This window comes from Camelus ferus, chromosome 33 (genome assembly GCF_009834535.1).
Source record: "Camelus ferus isolate YT-003-E chromosome 33, BCGSAC_Cfer_1.0, whole genome shotgun sequence".
In the NCBI taxonomy this organism is placed as follows: domain Eukaryota; kingdom Metazoa; phylum Chordata; class Mammalia; order Artiodactyla; family Camelidae; genus Camelus; species Camelus ferus.
Window position 1 is genome coordinate 11,783,876 of NC_045728.1, and position 16,499 is coordinate 11,800,374.

At 44.5% G+C, this 16,499-nt stretch overlaps 1 protein-coding gene across 3 annotated transcripts in view; it reads right to left on the reverse strand.

Annotated features, from left to right (window-relative positions):
* Positions 1–2,990: 2,990 nt before the first annotated feature.
* The window catches only part of CD3E (CD3e molecule), a 42,890-nt gene continuing 29,381 nt past the window's right edge, over positions 2,991–16,499 (reverse strand). The window contains exons 3-12 of one of the 3 annotated variants that reach the window (XM_032472635.1): positions 14,191–14,297; positions 12,644–12,840; positions 12,423–12,531; positions 10,403–10,423; positions 9,128–9,142; positions 6,343–6,360; positions 5,700–5,915; positions 5,097–5,264; positions 4,522–4,568; positions 2,991–3,660 (exon numbers count right to left, since the gene is read on the reverse strand). In XM_032472635.1, coding sequence (XP_032328526.1) covers positions 3,604–3,660; positions 4,522–4,568; positions 5,097–5,264; positions 5,700–5,915; positions 6,343–6,360; positions 9,128–9,142; positions 10,403–10,423; positions 12,423–12,471 — 591 coding nt within the window. In that variant the 5' untranslated portion in view covers positions 12,472–12,531; positions 12,644–12,840; positions 14,191–14,297 and the 3' untranslated portion in view covers positions 2,991–3,603. The remainder of the gene's footprint in view (positions 3,661–4,521; positions 4,569–5,096; positions 5,265–5,699; positions 5,916–6,342; positions 6,361–9,127; positions 9,143–10,402; positions 10,424–12,422; positions 12,532–12,643; positions 12,841–14,190; positions 14,298–16,499) is intronic. The other 2 variants (XM_032472636.1, XM_006175326.3) reach the window with 2 other exon arrangements.

The following is a 16,499-nucleotide window of genomic DNA, read 5'->3' on the forward strand; positions in this document are numbered from 1 at the left end:
GAATTTTTGCATTTTTTCATAAGGAATATTCGTCTGCAACTTTCTTTTCTTGTAATGTCTTTGTCTGGTTTTGATAGGATGTACATGTATATATGCACAGAAAGAGAAGATAGAAGAGAGAGATTTATTTTAAGGAATCAGCTCATGCAATTGTGAAGCTGGCAAGTCCAAAATCTGCAGGGTGGGCTGGCAGGCTGGAGACCCAGGGAAGGATTGATGTTGCAGGTTGAGCCCAAAGGTAGTCTACAGGCAGAGAGAGCTCCCTCTTCCTCAGAGGACTTCAGTCTATTTTTTCTTAAGGCTTTCACTGATTGGGTGAGGCTCACCTATAATATAGAAGGTAATCTGCTTTCCTCAAAGTCTACTGACTTAAATGTTTTTTATCAAATCACACAATGTGAGAGTTGTGGGTTAAGTTTTATTTAGGGCAAAATGAGGACTATAACCTGGGAAACAGCATCTCAGATAGCTCTGAGGAGCTGCTCTGAAGTGGCAGGGGGGAACTCAGTATTAGATATGATTACAGTGAAGTGGGGTACGTGCAGTCAAGCACACATTTATGCAGAGGCTTGCAGCTAGTCACAAGGAGCAGATGTCACCATTAATTATTTTAGTGCTTTTCTAGATATGAGGAGACACAAGAATTTGGGCTCATAAAACCTCCTGAAAATATCTAACTAGCTGTAAGTCTGTTCTGCCAGTTTTCCCAGAGCACAGAGTGCCTCATTCCTGATCTCCACCCTGAAATCCTTTCAGGGAGGTTTGGAGGTCAGTGGCTGCAGCAGATCATGATTAAATCCAAGCAGGGGCAGATGACAAGTGCCAATTTTTAGTTGGCAGTGTTAATCTCAGCTAAAAAATACCTTCACAACGCAATCCAAATGTGTTTGACCAACTACCTGGGTATTGTGACTCAGCCAAGTTGACATATATAATTAACCATTACACAGGATAAATTTGGTCTCTTTGGAATGAGTTGGAAGTATTCTCTTCGCGTTTCTGAAAAGGCTTGTATAGAATTGGTATTATTTCTCCATTAAATGTTTGGTAGATTACACTGAAAAAAATATATGTATATTTATGTATATGTATAATTGAATCGCTTTGCTGTACCCCTGAAACTAACATTGTAGATCAACTACACTTCAAAAAAAAATGTTTAGTAGATTTCACCAAGGAAACCATCTTGGTCTGAAGTTTTCTTTGTGGAAAGATCTTTAACTCTCAATTCAATTTATTTAACAGCTAACGGGATATTTTATTTATCTATTTCATCTCCAGTGAGTGGACAACATTCTCCTTTGTCTTCAAATTCTATTCATCCTTCCCTTCAAGTCCCAGATCAGGTCTTTCCTCCTCCATGGAGGCTTCCTCCACCACCTCAGCCTTATCAGTGCCTCCTGGGAACACTGGCAGCAAGTCTGTTGCACCCTTAGGCTTAATCACATTTGTTCTGTTACTGTTTAACTTTTTGCATACTTGGCCACTCATATAATTGTAAGCTCCTTGAAGACAGGAACTGTTTGCATCCTCTTAGTACTTACCCCAGTTTTGGTCTCCCACATGAGTGATTAGAAAAGTACTCATGGAAGGAACACCTAAGCAATTAAATACAGAGTTTTAAAGTCAGGAAAACATAGCATTTTTAACGATCACAGTTGGCACTGGGTAGCTGTTCAGAGCGTTGGAGTTGGACAGCTGTGGCTGCTAATTCCAGCTCTGTCCCTCACTAACTGTGCAACTTAGGTGAACTAATTAACACCTTTGAGCCCCTGTATCTTCATCTGTAAAATGAGGAAAACAACATCTACCTTGTCGAGGTCGTTTAAATGAAATGCAGGTGCTAAGTGCAATTTCTAGAGCATATACATGCTTCCTAAATGTTAGATATTATTGCTTTCATCATGCTGACCCACACCTCCCTTGACTGGTACCATCAAATATACCTGGGACAGAACTGCACCACCCCCCAATCCCGGGGCCAGTCTGCTGATCAGAAGCTAGTGATGATGGTCAACATCACAGAGACTCCTTTTGAGCTTAAGTGTTGAGTACTTACAGGGAAAGAAGTAGCTTCAAAAGGGACCAAAATATAGTAACTGTAGCCACAAGACCAAGGCTGAATGTGTACAGTGTGTGGGGGGCTGCTAAGGACAAATGGCTTTTTCAGTCATGGTCACACTCTTAAATAGTCCTGTGGTCAGCAGGGAGGTTTCTGAGTGCAAAGAGGGAGAGAACAGAGCCCGCTGATTTGAGCTGGGCTGAGAGGTCCTCAACACTCTGACCTTTTCTCTCTGCCAAGTTGAGTGTGTGCTCTGGGAGACAGAGAAAGAAGCCCTCCCACACCCTCCTCTGCTGCTGCAGCACCCATCACCCCACTCAGAGCGCAGCCCACATCCTGGCCGCTAAACCACAGCTGCTTCTGGCTGCAGGCTGCTGCCTCTCGCAGTGCAGAAGGAGAAGCTGTCTCCTTCCCCCACCTCCCCAGCCCAGGCTCAGCGGAGGCGCTTCCTTTTTGAGACAGCTTGTGGAAATGTGTCCCCCACCTCCCTTTGCACCTTCACCTCCTCTCCTCTGTCTGCCTTTTAAGGCCTCCATCTCTGTCTCACCCATTTTCTGAACTGACTACTCCATCAGGGACCCATCGGGTACTCTCCACCATCTTTGATGTTTCTCCAAAAGATGTTAATAAAATGATGGATCATTTCCTTGCTCTCTTTTTATCTCTTTCTTTCCCTTCTTTCCTTCTTTTCTCCTTTCCTTCCCTCCTCCTTCCCTCCCTTCCTTCCCTCTCTCCTTCTCTTTTTCTGTTTGATTTATTCCCAGATGCTCTCTCCAAAGAGAGCTTCAGATAACACCTGCTTCAGCTGTGAAAACAGGTAGTACCTGCATTTGGGATGCTGGGAACATAGTCAAAGGGAGGGAGGACCAGTGATCTCAGGAAACAAGACAGCCTCTAAGGGCCTCCCAGAAAATAGGGACAGCAACTCTTTTAGCCAAATACACTTTATTTCTTTCCTCTCTCAGCTGAGAAGGAGGTTAGCACATTCGAGGAGATGCAAATGGCCATCTAGGAGCCTGCAGTGGAGACCAGGAGGGAGGGAGCACAGGGCTAGCTCTGGGTCAGGGTCTGTGAACAGGGCAAGACATCTGCCAATATTTACCCAGTCCATCCCCACAGAGGGTCACCTAGGAGAGAGCTAGAAACATAGAAGGGTTGATGGAACAGTTAGGATGGGGTAACTTCTACACAGGAAAAGGAGGGAACTGATGGGAGAAGTAACATCCACTGGGGAAGGAAGGAATTTGGGGTGGTGGTGGTGAAGAACAGAAATAAATATCCTGACAAGACGGCAGCCCAGGTGTGAGGGGTGAGCATCGATGATGCTTCAAAGGATAATGAAGCAGCAACATGCTTAGACTGGGTGCCAGCAGGGAAGGCAGGAAGGAGGCAGCTGGGGGCAAGGCTGCAGGGTGTGAGTTCGCCACAAGGCAGAGGAACAATCCTCCTGTGGGGTCCAAGATTTGTCCAGGGAGCAGGGAGTAGCAAGCCTGGAGGGAGCCAGACCTGTGTCACTGGGAGACAGTGTCTTCAGGGAACTGTCAGATGCCTCTCTGATTCAGGCCAGAATATAGGTCCCGCTGGCCTTTCCGGATGGGCTGTGGGTGGAATAGAAATGGGGTGGTCAGCAGTGTGGGGAGAAGTATTTCCTGAGAAAGAAGGGCCTCTGAAGATCTAGCTTCAGTGCAATGAAAAGAACTTTGGGCTGGAAGTCAAGAGGCAGGCTTGACTGGTAAGAGATTTGATCTGGTCACACAGCTGTGAGCCTCAGCTTTCCCATCTCAAAAATGAGAAACTAAAGACCCACCTCTCAGGGCTTTTATCAGAATTAAATGGAGTCACTTGTGCGAAAGTGAATATTGCTTGCTTGGCCGGTGCTTAATAAACATTTGTTGAGTTTGTCCAGGTGTGATATTCAAAATATTTAATGGTAGTGCAGACACACCAACCAATCAGAACAATCCTGGTGGCTCTCTGCTATGCCAGGCATTAACTCTTTATTGCCAAATCAAGAGGCGGTCCATTGGGGGAGAGGCTGTGACATCTGGCAGTGTATGTTGGCGGAGGGGGAAGCTTGGGGCTATTTACCAGTGAAATATTTTTATATTTCAACAACTGGTAGGACTGTGCTGGGGCATGCTGGTGGGGCATCAGTCATGAGTTTCTTGCTCTAGAGTTTGCGTGTATGGTATTTCCCATGGCTGTGTCCCAGCTAATGAATAGGACTGAGAAAGAGGAGTGGCACCTTGACCTCCACCCCGACTACTCCATGGTGGCAGAAGCCCTGTTGCCTTTAAGATGACCCTGTTCTATCATGACAGAGGCAGAGGTGGGCACATGGTGGGATGTTCTGGAGCCCTGAGGGAGGGGCTGTGCAGTGTCTGCCAGGCCAGGTGGGCAGTCCCACCTGTCCCCTTCTCCCCTGGGCAGATCCCTCCCCCCACTCTATCCCTTGTTACCTCATAGTCTGGATTGGGAACAGGTGGTGGCCTCTCCCTGTTTTGTCCTGCAGAGGAGGGAGGGGAAGCATTCATTTCCATGAGGAAAGACCAATCTTGTGAGAATGAGACCCAGATCAAGAACGGCAAACTCTCCTCTACCTCTCCCCTTCCCCATTTCAGCTGCCCTTTCTCTTTGCTTTCTTTAATCCCAATCTGTAATGACCCCTACACTGTTCTTATCATTCTGCGACCTCAGCGCAAGGTCCTTCCATTATTTCCTTTCCCACATTGGCGGGAGGGCAGGGAAAGGGCAGGAACTAATGTCTCAAGGTCTCTCTCCCCAAAGACTGGGGAATGGAGTCTGATTACTCCAGAACAGTGACAGGCATTTGAGGAAGCCCATCCTGTTAATAAACTTTTTTGCACTTTTCTAGGGTGGGAAGTCAGGAATGATCTGAAATGGGACACTCTGTAGCAATCTTGGCAACACCATGAACCTTCTACAACAGCTGTCTTGACCTAGCCTGGACCTGCCACCCCTCCTGGCCCTAGGTGGACATCTCCCTTGGCCAAAATCTCCTCCATGGTCTTACCCCTGGGCCTGCCGCCAGCACCTGCTCCTCTTGTCACAGGCTTGGCCTTGACCTTTCTTCTCTTGCTCCAGTAATACACCAGCAGCAGCAAGCCCAGAGTGACGCAGATGTCGACTATGATGATTGTGGCCACTGCCGTGACATCCACCTCCACACAGTTCTCACACACTGCAGGGGGATGGGGAGTGCGGGAAGAAGAATGGAAATCACCCAGAAAGGAAGACACAGGGAGGGAGGGTATAGCTCAAGTGGTAGAGCCCATGCTTAGCATGCACGAGGTCCTGGGTTCAATCCCCAGTACCTCCTCCAAAAATAAATAAATAGACCCAATCACCTCCCCCTCATAAAACAAAACAAAACAGCAAAAAAAAAAAAAAAAAATGAAGACACAGGACACTGGAGATGAGGAAGGAACAAATGAAGGTAATTCTCCCTTCAATACTCACATGCTGTGTGGCTCCAGACAGTCCTGGGAATGAGTGTAGGAGGAGCACAAAGACGCCAGGGGATTGTGAGTCAGGTTAGGGGAAATACTGAGAATACCCTTTTGAAATGGTCCTCCCTAAAGAGTCTAGAAGTGATTGCTCTGAAGACCTATATTACCTCTTGCTTTCAGGTAGATCCTATGACTCTTCTTCTCCTTTGTGGAGCAGGTATAATAACCACTGTTCTCCATTTCTGAAAAATTATCCAGTAACAGGTGCTTCTCATAAGTATCAGCTATTTTTTGATTATTTTTTTCCCAAGTTAATGGTTCAGTCTCAAAATCCTCAGGGCATGTCAGCTCTACTCTGTTTCCAGAGATGGAGACTTTATATGCTGGGAGATGGGAGGGAAGAGAAGGGAAGTTAAAGGGAGAAACCAGTAAGATTTCAGAAAAGGAAAACTGGTAGCAAAAGAACCAAACAAATGCAGAAAGACATCTGTCATCCTCAATCTTAGAGTTTCTTGTCAAAAGGGAACTCTGCAGGCTAGAGGGTTTGAAAGGGGAGATCTGTAAATGGGGCACTAGATAACTTTTTGAAGGTGACTTCAGAGTTTAGGCATGAACATGGAGACTTGGAAGGGGAGGATAGAAATAAAATCTATAAAAGTCCCTATTTGGAATGTTTCTAAAATGGGATTTGGCAACGTGATGTTGGAAGGACCTTAGTTCTTGGGGTTAATCTTCTTCAGTCAATTCCTTCTCCCCTACCACCAAATTGCCTCCTCAGATAGGACAAACAGAAAAGACTGATCAACTTACTTTTCAGTGCATCTGTAGCTTCACCCGAAAATGAAAAAAGGAAAGAATAGTAAGAAAATAATCTTGCTTTATATTTAAATTATAAGTAAAAATTTTCATGTGGTACTAGAAACTATCACCAAGAATTCCCAAAGAGGTCCCATTTTTCATGGAGCCCTAAACCTTAACAGTGAGGTATGTACTTAGCCTATGAGATCATGCTTATAGATACAATCAGATACATCAAATTGAGAATGTACCAGCATATGCTTCTAGACCTTGGTCCACTAAAGTTCAGAAAGACTTAAAATCCTAAAGCTGAAAAATTCTAGAAGTCTTCAAGCTTATTCTCTTAGATTAGCAAGAATCATCGGCCAGGTAGATATGAAAGAGTCTACTCAGAGATAAAGACCTTCACATTTTTGAATCACTAATTCTTGGGCTCACCTGTTTTTCATTGTTCAGAAGTTCTTTCTTAAAACTAACAGAATCCCACATAGCAGAGATCATATATCTTTCTTCAAACTCCATACCACTTTTCTGTTATTGCCCTTAAACTGTGTGAAGCACTACATACATTTTAAGGAAATGGTTCTCCCAATAAAAAGTGGCTTTATTTTAAATTATATCTGAGTATAATCAACTCTCAATGAAGTGTTTTAGAGGGAGGAACTAGGGGACGAATGAAATCTATGAATATAATTTGGGGATCTGCCAAATTCCCACAGCAGGCAGTTTTGTCCTGGGAAGTGGGGCTGGGTGCATCCTTATTTCCTGGAAGACTTGTGGCTGGGATGCTGGGCAGCACTAGGCTATGCTCGAGTGTAGATATGGCAGCTGAAAGAGAGGAGAGGCAGCCGTGCACAGAGAAAACCCTCTCTGTTGGGGCTGTTTTGCTACAGTGTGATATTGGGGAGAGAACACCGGACTGCATCAGAAGCCCCGTGTTTGAATCCCAGATCTGCATTAGGCTGTGTGACCAAAGGAAAACCATTTAACTTCTCTGACCTTCAGTTTCTTCATCTGGGAAATGGAGCTAAAACACCTACCTCACAGGGTATTTGTGAGAATTAAATGGTTTTTGAAGGTGAAAATGGATGGCACGTAGCAGATGCTCAGGAAAAATGTTAGTCACTTTCTTCCTTTCCTTCTGGGGGTCTGGCTACCATGGAGGACAGAATTGAGTTCCAACCCAGGTGCTTAGGCAGCTCTCCAGCTCAGATCATATGGAGTGTAAACAGGTCATTCTCTAGAGTCATCTATCTGCTAATGATCAGAAGCTGAGTATAATGACAATAGATAGTTGATAATATTTTTTCTGAGGGGGGAGGTGATTAGGTTTATTTATTTAGTTAGTTATTTTAATGGCAGTACTGAGGATTGAACCCAGGACCTCACACATGCTAAGCATGTACTCTAACCCCTGGGTTATCCCTTCTCCCAAGATGATAATATTTTGACTTAGACATACTTTTTTAGCACTGCTATTTCTGAGAAATATTACACTAGAAATCAAAAATGAAATAATTTAAAAGTAAATAGACGTTTCACTCTGCTTGGTGTGTTTGTTTGAAAAAAAAAAAAAACAATTGCTCACAACTCATACTGGTGCAAATTCAGTAGTGGAGCTCAGATCAATACATCCTCATTCAAGGGCCTAGATGTCTAGGCTTAGAAATGGGACAGATGCTCACAAAGGTTTTATACACACCCAGACACGGTGTTTCATAATGGTTAAAAAAAATGTGCTTCTGCATCAGCTAAATCTGCATTAGTATTTATCCCTGGGGTTGGACTATTTATTTTCTAAGCCTTGGTTTTCTTATCTGTAGACTAGGGATGGTAGGAGAATTGGGTGAGGAAATTCAGTTAAAATATTAAGGGCAATACCTAGAACATACATGCTCAATAAACTTTAATGCTTATTGTTTAGTTTGCTTACTTCCGATATAATGAGAGCTAAAACTTACCTACTCCTTTCTCTATGCCAGAGAATATTCTAAGCAAATTATTCATTCAGTCCTCATAACAACCCTACAAGTATCATTATTTACATTTAACACATGATGATGCTATGGCACAGAGAAGTGAATTATTCAGATACTCAACAAGGAAGAAGTTGAGCCAGGCTTCAATATGACTGTCTAGCTTCAGAGTTAGACTCTTAACCTCATGCTACACAGCCTTCTCCTCTGCCTAAGATAGTCTTCCCCGAAAGATAAATAAGCTTACCCTTTAAAACTCAGCTCAAGAATCACCTCCTCTGGGGAGCCTTCCCTAACCATCCTCTGTAGAGTTGAACGCTCTTCTCTTCATGTTTTATTTTATTATGTATCTTCCCATATCAGAGCAGGCAACACACTATATTATCAGTTACTTGTCTCTCAGGTAAGACCATCATCTTCTTGAGGGGAGGGAACTAGTGATTTATTTATGTGTATGAGAATTTAGTCATTCAAAAAAAATTCATTGAGTACCTACTATGTGCCAGGCACTGGGCCAGGTAAATAAGACGACATCTCTGCCTTCAATGAACTTGTGATTTACACAAAAACTTATGGTGGCTCCAAGCCATGTCCACATGTGTATTCTTCCCTGAATGGATGCTCAGGGAGTCATACCATGCTCAGCTATAATCAAATGTGACAGTTAGCAACAAACATAGACACACCTCATACAGATCCTACTGAAAGATAATTCTATGTTCCCTCTAATATTTCTGGTTCTTTGTATTTATTACTATGGCCTCTATGACCATCTTGTTCCACATTTGAAAGGAAGTCATACAGAGAGAAAATCCTCTTACCAGTTTCTTCAGAGTCTGAAAAGGAAATGATAAGAAACTATTAATAGTAGTCCAATCAGCTACTAAGATCAGACCCTGCCCCATGGGTTAGGACACTTCCCTCAACCTTTAGAAAACAATGGATGTTCAAATTCCCCATGGCTGTGTATGAAAAGCTGTTTATGGTCCTATATCCCACATTAAACAACTGAAGGCTAATTATTTACAAAAAAAGGGTTCAAAGTAATCATTCTGAATATAATACACATATTTGATATATAAATATAAAATACATATATTTATAAAATCATTACATTGTATACCTTAAGCTTACATCATGTTATATGTCAACTATATCCCAATAAAGCTAGGAAAAAAAGAAGCTCTATATTGGGCATAAATTAAATGATAAACAAAAGTCAGCCCTGGGGGGGAGGGTATAGCTCAGTGGCAGAGCATGTACTTAGCGTGCAGGAGGGCCTGGGTTCAGTCCCCAGTACATCCATCAAATAAGTAAATAAATAAACCTAATTACCCTCCCCTGCAAAATCAACCTTAAATGGTAACAGCAAGCAGAAGAGAGGAGTTATCCTGAAGCATATCACTGATTTCGACATATCTCATCTGTCAATAATGTAACATTAACGCATTCTGCATGATCAAAAGAGGATTCAAAGGACACTGCAAGGTAGGCCGTGTAATGCAATGGGATGGAGACTGGCCCAGTGGCTGCCTTTAAACACAAACCTGGTCCACTCAGTTTGGAAGGGCTGATTGAATAGAAAGGCTTCCAATATTTGGACATTCCTAACTCTCCACTGTGATTGAGAAAGTAAGTCCAGGCCAGGCACACTCATATGCATGTGCACATATGAACACACATGCACACACACAGTTTCAGAGTATTCTGACATGTGATTCTGAATATGCACCCAAATGCTGCCCCAGAGGCTTATTCAGTGCATCTCTAGGCATGCATTCAAGCCACAAACGTTCTACAAAATTTCACATCAAATATAAAATGCAAACAAATGAAAACTGTTGGTACTTTCAACTTAATTGTCTCAAATTTTTTCTTTTGAATCGTTAAGACTCATTATTTCCTAGGATCTTTGTGGCTTTCCTCTTCTTGGCTAGAAATCTCTAGATTTATGAGGAAAACGCCAAGGTGAAGATGATAGAAGCCCCTTTTATTGGTCTCAGTGGAAGCTCTGTGGGAGGTCTAGCAAAAGCTCCACTCATATGTACAAAGCATGCTGGGCGGATTTCATTACAAGGGAAAAAAGCATATCTTACCTTCTTGCCCCCAAGTGCCAACTAGGAAATAAATAAGAAAAACAAGTTAGTAAATGTTGTGAGTGCCTGAGGTTCCAAGTAGAAAAAGTTCTAGGGTCTAGTCTGACCATTTCTGAGCATCTAAGGTCCTTCTCAACCACCCCGAGATCACAGTCCTTCCTACACCCCAGATAAGTGACACTGACTGCTGGATATTGACCAGGGGTTCCTGGTCAATTTGGGACGAAACAAGACAAGGAAGCATCTAGGATTAAACACAAACACACAACATTTGACAAACAGAAGTTAGAAAAAGTTAGGACTGCTTTTTGGGAGACTAGAGAAATAGTGAAACAATTTTATACCCAAGCCTCCATTTTGAAAATAAATCTCTGACTGAGGGAGAAAAACAAGCTTTTGGTTAGGTACACATTTGAGATTCTTGTTTCGTCTCTGACTCCCGCTTGTCTGATGGTTCAGTTTTTCCATTTGTTTTCTGCTTGAGACAGAGATGGAAATATTTGAAACTTTGATTATTCATTTACTTAGAGAATGATCACGTTTCCACTGGGCCCTCCAGAATGCCCTCACCCAGCAATAATTGGATTCGGTTTTTGTTTTTGTTTTTTTTGGTGGAGATACTAGTGATGGAGTCCAGGGCCTCGTGCATACTAAGCACACACTCTACCACTGAGTTATACTCCCACCCCCAATTTGGATTCTTTACAATGGCCAACTGGACATTGCCTGAAAGTTTTGTGTACATCTCTTTTATCAACGTCTTCTATACTGGGTGAGACCCCCCCAACTCTGCACCTCCCCCTATAACCAGAGCAGACTGGCCACATTCTCATGATGCCCAGTCTCTCGGGGTGCTTGGCTCTCCCTCTCTCTCTTTAGGCCAAGCATAAGTTATACTATCAACCTCAAAGGCAATGCCTGACAACTCCCTGAAGGGGTCACACTCTGCTCCTTGACACTCCAAATGTGTTCCTTGGGCCAGAAGCCGACTAATAAGCCTGAGAGCTCGTTAGACAACGCAGAATTGCAGGTCCCACTCCAGATCTACTGAAGCAGAAGCTACAGTTTAACAAGGTCCCCTGGTGATTCGTGTGCATGTTCAAGCTTGAGAAACCCAAGCTGAAGCAGGAAGTGGAGACATCATGGCTGTGCCTCTGAGAAGGGAGCCCAGGCTATGACAGTATTTTCTCGGTCTCTGAAATAGAAGCGTTGTGACCCATTCTGCCTCAGGCCGTGCAGTCATTAAGAGCACAGGCCTATGGGCAGTCCTGATTTCCCAGATCAGCTTTGGCGCTTACTAACTGTCTGGTTTTGAATAAGTATTTAACTTCTTTAAGTTACAGTTTCTTTGTAAAATAAGGGCTACAGATAACGTTCGTCTTCCAAGGCGGAGGTTTTGGTTAAATTAGCCGACACGTGTAAAGACTTTTTAACATGGTACCAGGCACTCAATAAATGGCAACCTTAAAAAAAAATCTTATTTATCTGATATGAGATATGGAAATGCTCTTGGTTATTTATCTGTTCATATTCCACCTTGCTTCAAAAAGGACTGAACTAACTGAAAGCTCTTGATCAACTGAAAAGGACTGGAAATTATGAGGTGTTTCATTGTCTCAGGTACTAAGCTTGCTACATACCCTGTGCAGAGTTTGGGTTCAACTAACTAGTCTCCTCATAACAAAGGGTGAAGATTACTTTTCTGTCTCTCTTGTGTTAGTTCTTAAGGGCTGGGTCGTTCACTGACAGAACGAACTTGTTCCCAGAGCCACAAAGACCTCCTTGCTTTTTCAGTAGATACGATCATCCCAAGTGCTTTTCCTCGGCTGTTCTCTGAAAGGTCTCCCGGGCTCACATCTTTCTCATTAGTCCCCAGACCTAGCTGCCTCCATAACACTGCTCAAACACTTCCTTACATTTTCTGGTAAATGAGGCTCCTGGGTATCACTGGGCAGCACCAGGTGAGGCTGTGAGCCTTCCGTGGTCTGCAGAAACACCTTTTTCATTCCATCCTCCTTACCTGATAAGAGGCAGAGTCCCAGAACTCTCCAGAGATTCCCCGACGGCATCTTTCCCTCACCGGACACGTACGCTACCTAAGATGGCGGAGGCCGGTTGGCTTATAGCTTCTGAAACAGAAACCAGAGAACTTATTCAAAATCCCCGCTGGGGATGAGGACCCTGGGGCCATTGCTTCCAAAGCTGGGATGAGAAAGTGGAGTTTGTAAGAGGGAGACTCACCATTTTCTGAAACAGGCGCTTAAGGCTGGGAGGGGAGGCGGGTTTCTGAACCCCACACAGGAAGTGTGGAGGGGCCTCTGGGCCTGCAGGGTTCTACGTCACTGGGAGACGTTCGAGGCAGAGGCAGCCACCTGGGTTGGCTGGGGAGAGCGGAGCCCCACGTCCTCCCATTGGGTGAGCAAGAGGCCTGGCAAAACCTGAAGGTGTTGTGAAAAATACCTGCAATTAGGCTGCCTGGGCCTGGCACAATGCAGCCCCCACATTGGGGGCCCTCTTCTCGGATATCCTCTCCCCACCAAACAAACTGTGGCAGGAAGAAAGAGGCTCACCAATGAGTTGCTTTCTTTCTGGTGTACCTGGCTTGAGGCAGCAAGGTGCAGCCATTTTATTAGCAAAAGCTGTTGGCTCAGAAATGCATGTTGACATAAAACCATGAGATGCCATTTTTTTTGGCCTATAGTGTTTGTAAAAAGATTTAAAAACACAATATTCAATGTTGGAAATGGGAAAGAGTGAGTTCTCAGAATCGGCTGATGTGAGTGTAAATGGATACAGCCTTTCTTAATTTTTGAGCATGCATCGATCAAATGCCTGCTTTATGCCCGGCACCATGCTAAGGGCTTTACCAATAGATCTCACTTAATCCTCAAAACAACCCTCTAAGGTAGGTACTATTTTCATCCCCATTTTATACTTGAGCAAACTGAGGCTCAGACAGGTTATCTAAGTTGTCGCAGATTGCAGAGCTGGGGCCCTCGAAAACAGCTGGGACCCAGAGAAAACCACTTCTAACTTCGTAAACTGCTTTTTTTGTTTTGGTGAAATTCACTGATGTAGTAAATATTTGATGTCTGCTGTGCTGTAGTATGGGCTGGGTGTTAGTAATACAGCAGTCACAAGAGAGAGTGTCCTTGTGGAGGATGGAAGGCAATGTGGACATTACGTTGATTATTTCAGGAGATTGATGCTGAGAAAGAAGAAATACAGAGGCTGTGGGAGTGATAAAAGAGAGGGCCTAATATAGTCCAGGGGTAGGCAAGGTGTCCCTGAGAAGGTGACATTTAAGCTGAAACCTGATAAATGGATAGGAGTGTACCAGGTGGAGGGCAGGACAAGTAAAATATTCCAGACAGAGGGAGCAGCATGTTGGGAGCCTGGACACGAGAAAGAGAGGCCCATTCAAGAAACTGGAAGTTCAGAAAGGCAAGTAAACGGGGAATGAGAAGGAGTGGGAAGAAATGGGACATGAAACTCAGCAGGGGCCAGGTGGGGAGGGATTTGCAAGCCTTGTTAAAGATTCTTAAGGATTATTCTATGGGCAACAGGAAGTGATTGAAGGGTTTAAAACAGGAGGACAACAGTATCAGATTCTTTAAAAATTTTATATTTTTAAATGAAAAAAATTAATTACGGGAGTAATACACGCACATGTTAGAAACAATGAAGAATGCAGAGGGTACATAACAGCAGTCTCCTGCCTCAGTCCTTTTCCACTTCCCAGAGAAAACCAGTTCTAACTGTGTAAACTGCTTTTTTCTGGTGGTTACCTTCTTATCTCCAAATGTGCATTGTCATCATTCGGCTTCTCGGGAAACTAACTTAGTGATGGAGATTTGCATGCAGGTGGCTCACGAAGGGAGCTCAGGAAAAGCACCTGTAAGGGAAGGAAGCAGGATTGGCAGAGGGAGAAGGTGATCTACACCGAGACTGCAGCCAATCCCATGGGGAGTTCCTGGGCCAGGATGACCTGTCAGAGTGGTCCCGGATGGGCGCCACAGGGCAATAGTCTACTTTTTCATGTGAGCTGTTCCCAGAGAGAAGGCATGAACTTGGGTGTTGCTGCTACTGCTTCCGCTGAGGACAATGCCTGTAAAAGGGCTCAGCTGTGAGCTCTCAGGGGATGCAGTCCCAGCAGCTGGGGGAGCGAGCCGTCCTCAGTGGGGAACCCGGGCAGCACCATGCAGCATCCACACAGATCACCCCTTACACTGCTTGGATCTACTTGCTGTATCATACTTTCACCCCATCCTCCAAACAGCCTTTTCAGGACTCTGGTTGATCCCTTTTCCTGGAGAAGCTTATAAGAGGAAAGTTAGTGGGACACATTATGGTCCCACTACACGGCTGTTCTGGGGGCCCCCCGTGATAGCCTTGCTCTCTCGTTCATTACTCATTCTGGATTGCTGCCAGCCTCAGCTAGTACTTCAGCTTGAGGAGCCTGAGCCCCTGGTCGGCATGGCATAGAAACTGGTACGTATTCCAGGAATAGGTCTGACTTTCTTCACAGGCTGTGAACCCTCGGGTTCTACGCGTATTCTCCCTGCTCCCCACAGCCCTGACTCCTCCTGATGCTGATGAGAGATTCATTCTTCTGGGAAGTGAATCATTTTTTGCCACTGATCTCTTGGCAGTGGCAGGCAGCATGTGTAGCTTAGTTTAACAGGACTTTTGCTGTGTACTATGGTGGAAGCATCCTGCTTCTGGAAACCATGGCCTCTAGAAACTCAGAGTTATGGGGACAGGAAACACAAATTTCCTAAATGGTCCACTGGGAGTATGGTAAGCATGGATACTTCTATTTCCGACCCTTAGTGCCTGGATGCATGTATTCTACATCTTGGGGACACAGTACCATGTCATAGTCACCGATTTAAAATGTATGTCACATCTTGAAGAATAGTGCCCCTGGGTGTCCTAAGTTGATACTTAGCTGTATCTTCAAAAGGCTGTTCCACGGATCCATTGGCTGGCGCCTTCAGGATGGTGTGGTATATGCTAGGACCAGTGGATCCCATTGTCATATGTCTGTATACCTTTGTTATAAACTGGGTCCCATGGTCCACTGTGATGCTGCAAGATCCAATGCTTATAGATCAGACAACACGTGGACTCTTGGATAGGAGGGCTGGCTGAGGCAATGCAGGCAAGAAAGTCAAACCTGTACCTGGAATATGTACCAACTTCTATCAAATGAATTGAGCCCTTTCCAGGTTTGGTTTGGAAGGGGTCCACAATATAATCAACCTGCCAGGAAGTAGCTGGTTGGTTTTCTCCAGAGATGGTCACAAATCACAGGCTCAGCATTGGACCCTGTTTTGGGAGCAGAAGTAGCTAGATCAGCCATGGGGAGTGGGAGCCCATACTGTTGTCCCCAGTTATAGCCTCCACCACTGCCATCATAGTTACTACATTCATAACCCCATTGTCCGTGTTGGGATGGCTGAGGACAGAGGCTATTTGACCTTAGCTGGCCATGTCATGTTCTTCTACTTTGTGTTGTAATGCCTCCTCCATGATGGATATTCTCTAGTGGGTGTTAGCATATGACACAAAGATCTACTCACTTTATAATGAAGCCCATGGGTCCATACGCATGCCTCTTCTCCATACTTCCTTGCCCCCAATCTTCTAATCTTACTCATTCAAAGCCCTTGATCAATAAATTAAGCCATCCATCATTGTCCATGAATCTCTGTATATTCTAAAACCAGGCTACGTCTCTTTCCACATAAAGTGGATGACCAGGTGCAGTGCCAGAAGCTCTGCCCTTTGGGAGGATTTCCCCTCACTACTGGCTCTCAAGGCCACTGCTGAGTGGGCTTGCAGGTCTTCAGCAATCCATTTGGCTTGCATCCACATCCTGAACTGACATCTGTCAACAAAGCTCAGGCTTTATTCTCCACTAACAGCTGTTCCCAGGAGATGGTGCAGCCACAGGTTGAGCTGGGGGGGGTATTGGAGCAGCAGTGGATGACATAGGCATGTGGGCCAGGTCCTCCTGTAGCTCGCATCCTCTGGCACTACTCATGCCTGAGCCAGATTGTATTCCTTCCATATTGTGATGGATTGTTGCTGT